The 12,652-nt window shown below is 34.1% G+C and overlaps 2 protein-coding genes across 3 annotated transcripts; both read right to left on the bottom strand.

The window, feature by feature from the left end:
- Window positions 1-1,511: 1,511 nt before the first annotated feature.
- pde6gb (phosphodiesterase 6G, cGMP-specific, rod, gamma, paralog b) lies at window positions 1,512-5,261 on the bottom strand. The gene is made up of 4 exons (XM_079851383.1): window positions 5,050-5,261; window positions 3,717-3,917; window positions 3,474-3,514; window positions 1,512-3,205 (listed from the first exon to the last, which is right to left on the bottom strand). Exons 2-4 carry the CDS (start codon window positions 3,860-3,862, stop codon window positions 3,129-3,131), a joined length of 264 nt encoding a protein of 87 aa, XP_079707509.1. The 5' UTR covers window positions 3,863-3,917; window positions 5,050-5,261; the 3' UTR covers window positions 1,512-3,128.
- Window positions 5,262-8,527: 3,266 nt separating this feature from the next.
- oxld1 (oxidoreductase-like domain containing 1) lies at window positions 8,528-12,315 on the bottom strand. Of its 2 annotated transcripts, XR_013819197.1 has the most exons (3): window positions 12,118-12,315; window positions 10,835-11,285; window positions 8,528-9,611 (listed from the first exon to the last, which is right to left on the bottom strand). XR_013819197.1 is itself a non-coding variant. In XM_079851384.1 (2 exons), the coding sequence occupies exons 1-2, from the start codon at window positions 12,142-12,144 to the stop codon at window positions 10,917-10,919; spliced, it is 396 nt and encodes a 131-aa protein (XP_079707510.1). In that variant the 5' UTR covers window positions 12,145-12,315; the 3' UTR covers window positions 9,813-10,916. The 2 variants fall into 2 exon arrangements, 1 of the variants encoding a protein (XP_079707510.1); XM_079851384.1 differs by lacking the exon at window positions 8,528-9,611 and having other exon boundaries at window positions 9,813-11,285.
- Between the last annotated feature and the right edge of the window lie 337 nt (window positions 12,316-12,652).

Here is a 12,652-nt window from a genome sequence, read left to right on the forward strand (position 1 = left end):
GATAGAAACTAGGAGAGGTATGTTATGTTCCTGTATATCTTCATTAAAAAAAAAAAGTTGGCAACATATAGCATCCCCCCCCCCCCCCCCCCCAAAAGATAATTAATTTTATATATTATATATTACTAGGTGTTTTTTTAATAGCTTTGCCAGAGATCTTATTAAAGTTTATGACACTTATACTGTAATTTAACCCTTATTTGCATGCTTATTTGTGGTGGCCTGTGTGTGTGTGTGTGTGTGTGTGTGTGTGTGTGTGTGTGTGTGTGTGTGTGTGTGTGTGTGTGTGTGTGTGTGTGTGTGTGTGTTATTTAGTATTTTATTTTGAATAGATGCACTGTCTGTTTTACACTGGATCCAGTACAAAAGTTGAAATCAAAACCACGCACTCACTTAAACTGCAATTGTGATGACAGTTTAATGACACTGCTAATATGTTTATTAATTTATATATTTTACTTTAAATATTCAGAGATGGACAGTAACAAAATACATTTACTTGAGTACTTTACTTAAGTACACTTTTTAAAGTATCTGTACTTTACTTGAGTATTATTTTTTTTCTGGAAACCTTTTACTTTAACTTCACTACATTTAAAGACAAATATCGTACTTTTTACTCCACTACATTTCTGTCAAGGTCCTTAAGTAGAAAGTAGTAACGTCAGTCAGGGGATGATTTTTTGGTTGAAGTCAGAACTCGACGTCAGATTGACGTCAGCATCCTACGTCGGACAGACGTTGGATATTGGTTGGAAATGAAAGTCGGTTTGACGTCAGAACCCGACTGATATTGGTTTCTGACGTCAACACGATTTTCATTTTCAACCACAATACAACGTCTGTCCAACGTTGGAGATTAAAGTCAATCAGACGTTGGATTCTGACATCAACCTGATTTTCATTTTTAGAGTTGGGTTTGGTCTTCTAAATACGAATTTTGTCATTGTTTTGGAGCACACTATAGCTTATAGATAACAGTAAGGCAGTAATAACATATACTAAAAGCCCAAAAACTTTAAATAGGGCACTATTTGAGGGAACAGTCATTTGGTTGTCCGAAACCATTGTGGACTTTACTGAGTGCACTTATTCAATCTCACATTCAATCCCACTACTGGAACTGTGTTCTAGAAATAAATTTGATATTGATATGAGGGTAGGTAGGCAGACATAGATTCAAAAGTACTGTAAGTATTACATACAACAATAATAAAACAATGCATTGACATTTACTTTTACTTTTGATACTTAAGTACTTTTAAAAACGAGTGCTTCTGTACTTTTACTTAAGTAAAAATCGTTTTTTACAACTTTTACTTGTAAGTAAAGTGATATTTGATATTTGACCAGTAGTACCTGTACTTTCAGTCTGTATATATCTGTATATATTATATTATACCAGTTTATATTTTTATATTTTATTCAACAAGTGGAAGTGGATTCTTTACATTTTAGGTAATGCATTATATTTGTAATAAAAAAAAATCATATTTGTTTCTTAATTGATTATATTCAAACATTTTGTAACTTTATTTTTTTTTACAATCTTAATCTTACAATTAATCTTATTTATTTCCCAACCCACTGACTATTATACTGATATCAGAAGCATGAAAAATAAACACACTTTGTTTTCTCTTTTTTTTTCAAGCTTTATTTTGATCTCATCCTGTAGAGGGAAAACTTCACTTTAGTCACTGATGTTATGAAACTTCAAAAATCTGCGAAATACAGGCCAAACCAACACAGGAGAACTTCACTCAGAATTTGAGGATTCAGGAGGACACACAATCTTAATACATAAGGATCTGTGTGAAAATTAAAAATGTGCATGCTTGTACAAGTGAGGAATTTACTTTGGATATATAATTTATTTTTGGATGAATGAGGAGCTGACTGTGTGGGAAATGGGCTTTTTCTATTAGAATTCATTAAATTAAATTAGATTAGATCTACAATGTGACAAAACTAATGGTTAAACAAATCAATGAATGAACATAAAACATAATGGTGAAAGACAGAGCATGCAACAAAAATAAATATAGGGAAATAACACATACTTGACACAATGACAAAAGGGAAAGAAAATGATGGCTAGAAAATCATAAATCTATGAAAGATACAGGACATTTAAATGGAGCATTATATGGTGAGTAGATCAAATTATAATGAATATACAATGAAATATACAAATGGAAAGAATTGAATACATTACTAGTAAAACTAAAATGGGACACAATGATAAAGTGGGATGTGATGATGAAGATGATAAATGATGCTGATGAAAAACAATTACATGGATGAAGGACACAGAAGACATGCCAGCCCAACACTGCTCCCTAACAGTCCCCTGAGAGAAAACCGAGAATTTTAGCCCAAAATGAATTCTAATGATCTAGTTGTACCTGTGTACAGTATGTGTTAACGTATGCATGCGTTGAATGAGGGGGTTGCAAAAGCACAAAGCCAATATGATATTTAAAAAAGTAACCGTTCCTGAGGATATCCTTACACAGAATGAGTGGAAAGGTTGAAATGTCAAATTCTGCATTTATTAATGGGGAAAGAGTGGGCTGAAATAAAGTTTTGGTGGTCTAACTGAAGTGTCGGCCAGCAGGGTGTTTCATCTCTACAGGACTCTGATCTTTTCTTATGAACTCGGCGAAGATGGACAGAAGAGGCAACGAGGCACGTGAAATGAGAAGCCAGGCATTTCACGGGTACGTCTCTTGTTTGTACTCACTGTGAGGCTGTCTTGCTTGCGTATGTTTCGTGTTCCAGAAGAAAACGGAGGAGGGAGAGTAGAAAAGAGCAAAGAAAAGGAGCAGCAGTTTTTCTAGGCAAACAGAACGCAATCTGACGGGATCATATAGACTTTTCTGTTCTATAGTTTGAGCAGAATGTGTTCTCGGACTGCAAGAAAAAAGAGAAACCGGAGGAATGGATAGTCAGATTTTTTTTTTTTGGTAGAAATCTTTTCTTAGTTTTTCCATTTTTATAAATGTTGCTCTTTTGTGTTTTTATTCTATTATAAAAGATGGAACGGTCCACTTGGAGCTGATGGCCAGGATGGAGACGGGTGGTTTGGAGACCATGGCAGGGAGGATGATGGGAAGGTGAAACGCTCAGATGATACCATACTGAGCCAACTCGTGAAGCTCCAGATGGTTGAAGGCCTCCCAGGGGCAGATGACAGTGATGTCTGTAGGTAGAAACACAGCAACATGAGTTCATCTATCATCCAAAGGGTTAACTTAAGCAGCTTGAAGGCCAGGTAGCATTCAGGTCCGTTTAATCATAGTGGTGTCATAATGTCATTGATGATACTCAGTATGAGAGGATTGTCTGACATACATGCACTGTCTGATCAGACTAACCCTGTCAGACAAGGGCGGCTTAGAATAGATGGTAGGTGATGCTGTCCCAATGGCAAAACACGTGAGGAAAAATGTAAAGCAGATTATGCTTACCAGTGCCTAAACCTTCCATGCCAGGGATGTCATCTCCAAAACTGTCAGATAAAATAAGATAAATACAATTAATTGGATATATTCAATTGAACTAAAATATTTGTGTTGCAGAATTATTCAATATTATCATTGTAAAAAATGTTCCCATTTTTATCATCACTGCTGTATAATAAAATATGACTGACGTGTGAAATAACACAAAGCCATTATCATAAAAGTCATGATTTTGACAGTGCGGCTTACCCTTGGATCCCCTTCTTTGGTGGCTTGCTCTTGAACTGGCGGGTCTGCCTCTGCTTGAACTTGGGTGGCCCTTTGCGTGGTGTGGCGGGACCACCAGAGACACGGGTGGCTGATTTGATCTCTGTTTTGGGCAGCTCAAGATTCATGGCTGTTGGTCACTGTTGGTCTCTTTTCTTTGTATTCACTCTCCGTGATGTGGTGCTGATGTAAAAATATCAGAAATAACTGGAGTGAGTTTATGGTTCACACCCAATGGCACATTGATTTTTCTATAACATGGATTTTGGCAAATTTACACGTTAGGCCAGGAAGGTTAGACTAGATCAAGGTCAAAGCAGCACCTAATAAACATCTATGGCATCCACCTCAGGCTGAGAAAACTTTACCCATAATCCTCTTACTGATGAGTAATACGCAAATCCAAATACATATTCTCCTCTAATTGAATGTCTGTCATGGCCCGTGTTCCTTGAAATGAGCTCTGGGAATGAGTGATGGGTAGGGTGACCCATTTTGTGTAATCCAGAGCTTGGATTAATAAATGCCCCCCCCCCCCCCCTCCCCCCCCCCCCCCCCCCTCCCCCCCCCCCCCCCTCCTCTAATGGTGGCAATCTGCACATGGTTAATCTTATTAGAGCAGGGATAACACAAAACATGCTGAGCAAACAGAAAAGATAAGAGTCAAAATATGACCTTCAGGTATATTCCTCAAAGACTAATGAGAATAGATGCAACAGTGTCACAATGGCAATGATGCCTAGAATAATGAATTCTACATGTATAATCACATAATATTTATATTAATAAGGTCAATGGTTTGTATACATATTTTGCAAAAAAAAAAAGTCAATCTATACTCAGTGCATACAATTTGTAAATTATGTATATATTATGCATTATTGAATGCATATGGCCAACTATCCATTCTAAATAAAAAATGTTAATGAAAATAAACCATTTGTCATTATTTGAAATAGTTACATTGAACGTTTTGACACTTTACAGATGAAATTATTATAGAGCATTCTATAGAGCATTATACATTCTGTAATCAAATAATTTTGCATAATGACCACTATTAGGCTACTTGTCCCAGGCAACTATTCATGTCCATTTCTCTTTTTGCATAATGAAATAATTTAACCTAAAATCAATATTTCATACTGTTTATTCATTCAATAAGTAACAATATGATAAGCAAGATAATATACGATCAGCTATAAAAAAAAAAGCCCATTATTTTATTTCAACCACATTGTTACTTTACTATATTATATTATTAAAGAACAGCTCATCCCTTACTGATGATTAAATATTCAAAGGTTCTACTCACCGGTTGATTGACAGGCTGTTGACTGGGTGCAGCTGCAGCACCGTTCCCCTTACGTATCTCTCTCCTGAGGAGGAGTGGATGTCAACGCTCGGCTTTCCTTGGGAGCGGTGCAGGGTTTACAGGCTTTTATACTCTCTGGCCCCCTCAGAAGATTAGGAGAGGGACGCCTCGCGCCCCTGATCCCCTCAGCTGCAGATGAACACAATATGTGTGTATTTGTTTAATGGGGCATTTGTATTTGTGTAACACCATAAGCTTTTAGCAACTTGTTTATATATTTTTTACATAATAAAACAACATATATCTGTAGTAAATTGCATATACAATGGTCATTTGATGAGGCCACATTATATAGGCCTAGTACCGAATCAACCAAAAGAATTAAGAAAAGTGTTTTTGTTGTTATTACCTGCTAATATAATATAATATAATATAATATAATATAATATAATATAATATAATATAATATAATATAATATAATATAATATAATATAATATAATATTTGTTTTGGTTTATTTTGCTTATTTATATTATATATTCATATTCATGTTATGAATTAATACAATTATTATAATAATTCATGAATAACATAAATATGAATAATTAATATGAATGTACTATATTGTTCAATAATAATGGTCAAATGCTTTTCCTATTGTCCATTGTATATATAATGTTTCTGAACTCAATCTGCACAAATGTAGAGCTTGCGGAATTTAGTAATACCGTAAAAAAAAAAAAAATTGCTGGCTTACATTTTTAAGTACAAACAACTTGGATGTTTGAGTCAATTCAACTTAAATTACATTAAACTGACTTAAAAACATGAGCTGAGAAATGTTTAAGGAGAATAATTACATATATATTACATATATATATATATATATATATATATATATATATATATATATATATATATATATATATATCTAGGATATATAGATCCTTTCTAGGATATATATATATATATATATATATATATATATATATATATATATATATATATATATATATATATATATATATATATATATATATATATATATATATATATATATATATATATATATATATGTATATATATATATCCCCTATATCCTAGAAAGGTGACAGGCAGGAATCTTTTCCAGAAGGTTTCTAGAATGGTCTAATTCTGCTTGAGACTGGATTTGCTGACCAAATAACACCGGATAATATCATAATGGAAATATCCAGAAAAGGATCATAACCACTGTTTGACAGAGAGCGCTCTTATAGGGTTTGTTTGTTCTGCAGCTTTCTATCATTGTTACACAACAGGCTCACATCTGTGGGGGTCGAGTGGAGCGATTAGCGATTCATCCTGTAATTTTTATAGCATTTTCAGGGAACGACTCCAGGAAAGACATGAACCCAAATCCCTGTTTCGCACATGCTTTATTTTGAGACTAACAGCGCAAAAATAATTACTGAAGACACTAGATTAAAGGTTGGAGGTTTAATTAGTTGATTACATGATCTAGATCTGCGGTCAGGATTACAGGCACCTGGCCATCTGTATAGTAATAGGAGTCTTTGTTATTGACAGGCTGTTGTCAGTTAAATAATATGAAATCTGTGATTAGGATTAACTATAACTCAAAGAGTATTTTGTTGTACATTACTACGGGTGGGTAAATGTAATAAATTTTTTGTCTGCAGAATATAACATTTTGCAAAATATCTCAAGATGTCTTCTGTCTTCTTTCAATAATAATATAATATAATATAATATAATATAATATAATATAATATAATATAATATAATATATATATATATATATATATATATATATATATATATATATAAATATATATTAATAAATTATTAGTTTTTAAATATCGGGTTGTTTTGTGAGTTGTTTTGTATGACAAAATACCAATACAAAAAATGATAATTGGGATAATCAAATTTTTGTAGAAGAAAAAGGAAAAAATCCAATTAGATGTGTTAAAAAGGGATTTATGGGTCATTGGTTGCTCGTTCTTGTCTTTGTGTCAGAATTTGCCCCCACAACCTCAGCGCAAGGTCATGGGGTCGAACGTGCCCCTTGCTCCGTCTGTGTGTAATGAGATATGAAGACACAACAGAGGAATCGATCAATTATATACAAAGCCAGTGGGTTACTGCGTCCATGCTCTGACAATTGATAACTAGCTTGTGAGATTACTGTGATGACCCAGTTCAAACAATAAACCCGTGACCAAACTGTTATCCCTGGTAGTTATCTGAACCATTTAACCAATCGTAACACTGACCCTTTGATTTGAAGTTACAAGTGTATTATTAGTTTTAAAATACAATATCTGGAATTTAAAATCTGTAATCTATAATCTATCTTATATATATATATATATATATATATATATATATATATATATATATATATATATATATATGTGTGTGTGTGTGTGTGTGTGTGAGTGAGTGTATATGTTTTGTTAGTGTATATATATACAGGTGCTGGTCATAAAATTAGAATATCATCAAAAAGTTAATTTATTTCAAGAATTCAACTTAACAGGTGAAACTAATATATTATATAGACTCATTACATGCAAAGTGAGATATTTCAAGCCTTTATTTGTTATAATTTTGATGATTATGGCTTACAGCTTATGAAACCCACGAAATCAAAATCCCAGAAAATTAGAATATTACAGTAATTACACAGTGATACCATGGTCATTGAACCAGGTTTTGGTTATTTTGGCAGTGTGGGCAGGTGCAAATCCTGCTGGAAAATGAAGGAAGCATGAAGTGCTCTGGAAATGTCCTGGTAGACGGCTGCGTTGACTCTGGATTTAATAAAGCACAGTGGACCAAAGTCCTCTTTTCTGATGAGAGCAAATTTTGCATCTCATTTGGAAACCAAGGTCCCAGAGTCTGGAAGAATGGAGAGGCACACAATCCAAGATGCTTGAAGTCCAGTGTGAAGTTTCCACAGTCTGTGTTGGTTTGAGGAGCCATGTCATCGGCTGGTGTTGGTCCACTGTGCTGTCCACTCAACGCAGCCGTCCACCAGGACATTTCCAGAGCACTTCATGCTTCCTTCAGCAGACAAGCTTTATGGAGATGCTGACTTCATTTTCCAGCAGGATTTGCACCTGCCCACACTGCCAAAAGAACCCAAACCTGGTTCAATTACCATGGTATCACTGTGTAATTACTGTGTGATTTCATGTAATATTCTAATTTTCTGGGATTTTGATTTCGTGGGTTTCATAAGCTGTAAGCCATAATCATCAAAATTATAACAAATAAAGGCTTGAAATATCTCACTTTGCATGTAATGAGTCTATATAATATATTAGTTTCACCTGTTAAGTTGAATTCTTGAAATAAATCAACTTTTTGATGATATTCTAATTTTATGACCAGCACCTGTATATATATATCGGCATGTTAGTATTTTCACCCCCCAAAAAAGGTCAGTAGGATATATCAATTTATATTTCCAAACATTTATTTTGCCATTAATTACATCAGCTGGAGTTGCATCTCAAACTTCACTATGAGGTCATTAATGACCTCCATGAACCAGTGTCACATTGTCTTCTGTACATCTTGTTCACAGAATACCTAACCACTATTCACGTCATTCATCACAAATCCTTCAAGCATCTGGATCACAGCCCTGCTTCCAGACACACGGCATCAAGCCCTCATATGCTGACTCACAGGTACACAGATCAGGACGGCTGTCGTCAACCACTCATACAAGTGCCAGCCAAAGCCATGAACAAGCTAAGCTGCTAGACAACTCTGATGACTAGAGCCAGCCAATGTGGGTTCTAGCGCCACAAGAGCTGATCAGATAGGGAAACGTATGACCTATGTCATTTAAATCAGCATTTGGGTCATAAAGAATTAGTTATGATTTAGATGTGATTGTACAGACAGACTCACTAACCCCTTAAAGTTGATCATAAAGGCATTTTGTTACCCCTTTTGTTAGTCCTTCTCCAAGAAAACATTTTGACATGCATATACTATGCAAGACAACTGAACCTACACAAATTATTTTGTTTACATACTGTACCTTGGTTTTTAATATTGTCATCCCTGGACTGTCCTGATTGCTAAAGCCCAATTTTTTCATCATAATAGTCAAAAAATGACCGCATTGGAAATGAAATGAATGGGAAACTCTGAAAGCTCACTTTTTGAGATATTAACCTCAAATTTGGAACACTGATTTTACAGCTTAATGTCTATTACAGTATACAACATAAATAGAGGGGTGCAGATACAGTAAAATTCAATAGTAAGCTTTAAGAAATTTCTATTTTCATTACACTTCTGTAAAGAGATCTTGCAGTAATTAAAATCACTAAAAAAAGAAAAGTTAAAATAGCAAAGAATTGAATATGAACTTGGCATGCAATACAATATACAATCACAGTAACAATTTAATTCAGCATCCTCGGCTAAATTGCATTACAGTATTGGTGACCATATTTGCCATCCTACAGTATAACTGTTTTTTTAGACTTCTGACAAGACTTTCTCTCCCTCCCCTAGGCAATCGTTTCTCAGTTCTGCAAAAAAAAAAAAAAAAAAAATTATATATATATATTATTACACTGTATGTGTAAGTATAAAAACCCTGCAGATGAGCCTGTAGGCCAACTTTCCTCATGAACAAGAACATGGGTCAACTACAATGCTTTGCATTTCATCAGGAACAAATGTCCTTTGACCCTGTCCCCCTTTTTTCTTTTTCCCTCCTCTTTCTCTTTGTCTCCCACCAGAAGGATCCAAAGCACATAATCACAGGTGGCCCTATTTATATTATTCTGAGTTTCTGATTGGTGTCATCAGTTTTGCTACTTAATGTTTACACATGGATAAATGTATGCTATTTGAGTTCACAGTGTGACACTTGAGGTAATTATAGTGTGTACTTGTGTTTCCTGAATAAGAACATGGTTAAACCTGTGCAAAGGTTTTGCTGAAAAAATTGGAACGTTTGAGAAAAAAGGTGAAATGTGTAAAACGTCTTTGTTTCAAGAACTGAATGAATGGTCTGTGAAATTGGGAAAATCTGTGAAACTGAATATTTCTTTGAGAATGATTTCTGAAGGATCATGTGACACTGAAAACTGGAGTAAAGATGCTGAAAATCCAGCTTTGCCACCACAGGAATAAATTACATTTTAAAATATATTAAAACAGCTATTTTAAATTGTAATAATTTATCACAACATCACTCTTTTTACAGTAATTTTTAAATTAACAGTCTTGGTGAGCATGAGACTTCTTTCAAAAACATTAATAATCTTACAGAGAATTGATAATGATAAATAAAAAATTGTGCACTTTCTCCTAATATTATATTAAATATACATATGAAATTATAAAACATAGCCATCTATACATACATAACAGCAATTCATATATTTTTTTACTGCAGAAGTGTACATATTAAAAACATACTTCTTTAGATAAGGTATTATCATGGGTGTAGTCAAACATCTGTCAGTTCTGTAATATTGAACATGCCCTTAACAATTTTCACAACACACTTTTATGTATATTTTAATTATAATAAAATGCACTACATTTTTTGTAAAGTCCTATAAACATTACAAAAAACTCAAAAGCAAAACATCCACATGGATTTTGATAATGAGAGTTTTGGGGGAGGGATTAATTGTCATGATAGGGTTTATTACCTTTGTGCAATAAACATATATTTTCCTACTGATTTTGAGGTGAAATATGACTCAGACATGTTCTTGACAGATTAAGTGAGACTCACCTATTAAAAACGTGCAAATAGTTGCTGCTATGAAACACTTTGAACTCTCAATAAATATCCCCCCCCACCAAGTCCATTGTCATCAAGGCTTCTTCAGTAACTTGATCTCCATTTTAAGATAAGCCTTTAGGTTGTCATCGAGAACGTTCTCCTCAATGGCCGCCAGAGCTCTCTCTCCACCATTGCTGTAATACTTCAGCAGTTTTTCAGCATGTTCGATCCACACACAGTTATGACAGCCGCTCATGCAGCAGTGGGTGGGGGGAGATGGAGGACCCTCGTCCACTGGTTCTGAGGCGGTCGGTGTCTGGTTTACACTGCTGACAGAGGAGGAAGAGTCTGGGCTTGAACACTGCAGTTCACAGGCAGTGTAGTGCAATGCTCTGTTCTGAGAGAGCACAGTCCAGTGACGGGGTCTGGTCTTGAGGAGAGCCATGTAGCAGATGCACAGCTGGAGAAAAGTGTTACAAATAGATTGATGCTGTTTATGTGGGGAATTTATATGTGGAGAATTTATATGTGGAGCAGTGACCATGTTTATAGTTGAACAGCCTTTTCTTCCTCTGAACTTTTTTTTAAACTTCAACTTTTTCCACAAGGAAAACACATATATATATATATATATATATATATATATATATATATATATATATATATACACACACACACACAGTACAAGTCAAACGTTTGGAAACATTACTACTGTATTTTTTATGTTTTTGAAATAAGTCTCTCTTGAAATAAGTGCTCATCAAGCCTGCATTTATAAAAAAAAATTTTTAAAAACACAACGTCAGGAATATTGTGAAATATTATTACAATTTAAAATAATGGTTTTCTATTTTAATATACTTTAAATATAATTTATTTCTGTGAAGCAAAACTGAATTCTCATCAGACATTACTAGTCTTCAGTGTCACAAGTTGATGTGTAAAATTGTAAAAAGATGATTAAGTGCATGATTTAAAAAATTAATATTCTATTATTTTTTTTATTTTTTTTTACTTTTAAATTGTAAGTGTATCAAGTGTATGATAAAAATATTATTTAATAAAATGTACATATGGTGGTTCTTCAATATTATTTCTCATGAATTTTCATGAAAATTCAAGGGACAGTTACCAAATTTTGAGAATGACTCTGTAACATGTCAATCATTAAATAAATAAACACGAGAGACTCGGACCTCAATGTATTTTGCTATTAGCAATTTTATCTGATTTCTATTTTATAATTGAGGTACAATAATCGGCCTTTGTTTTTAGAATAATTTTAAACCCACCCTTTGTAAACAAGCATGTGAAGGCATCGCAGGAGTAGACAGCTCACACAGTCTCTTCGGGAAGCTCCATATTTTCCATATGATTCAGTGTTTTCGCTTCAAAATAACTGAAATAATAAAAACATTCATTAAACTCACACAGCAGCGTTTCAACAGGACGCGTCCATTTTTTAGTCATGTGTGACCTCTGTTGTGAGTGACGACAATGGCGAAACCAGGTAGCGAATCAGATTGAAGAGAGAAAATTCCTTGAGCCAATTAGAAGTTGAGAGAGATTCTCGGAGGCGGGGTTTATACAGAGAGCAAACAAGCTGCACTACCAAGTATATCCATTAGATGGCAGAAATTGACTATAATCCAACACTAGTCATGGAAAATCTGTGAAGGCAGTGGCACCACTGCCACACACTCTTGACGTTGTGATAAGATATAATAAGATATGCACTACTACTACGACTACAAACAACAACAACAACAACAACAACAACAACAATAATAATAATAATAATAACGATGGTTGGTGTTAGTTGATGAT

The sequence above is a fragment of the Squalius cephalus genome (assembly GCF_949319135.1).
Source record: "Squalius cephalus genome assembly, chromosome: 19".
Lineage (NCBI taxonomy): Eukaryota > Metazoa > Chordata > Actinopteri > Cypriniformes > Leuciscidae > Squalius > Squalius cephalus.

What these genes read in the sequence shown, in the direction of transcription:
- pde6gb (XM_079851383.1), bottom strand. Translation starts at nt 3,862, where the DNA reads ATGAATCTTGAGCTGCCCAAAACAGAGATCAAATCAGCCACCCGTGTC. An exon ending in CCAAAGAAGGGGATCCAAGG is followed by an intron (nt 3,515 to 3,716) that starts GTAAGCCGCACT and finishes TTTATCTGACAG; the next exon opens with TTTTGGAGATGACATCCCTG. An exon ending in CATGGAAGGTTTAGGCACTG is followed by an intron (nt 3,206 to 3,473) that starts GTAAGCATAATC and finishes TTCTACCTACAG; the next exon opens with ACATCACTGTCATCTGCCCC.
- oxld1 (XM_079851384.1), bottom strand. Translation starts at nt 12,144, where the DNA reads ATGCCTTCACATGCTTGTTTACAAAGG. An exon ending in CACATGCTTGTTTACAAAGG is followed by an intron (nt 11,286 to 12,117) that starts GTGGGTTTAAAA and finishes ACTTTTCTCCAG; the next exon opens with CTGTGCATCTGCTACATGGC.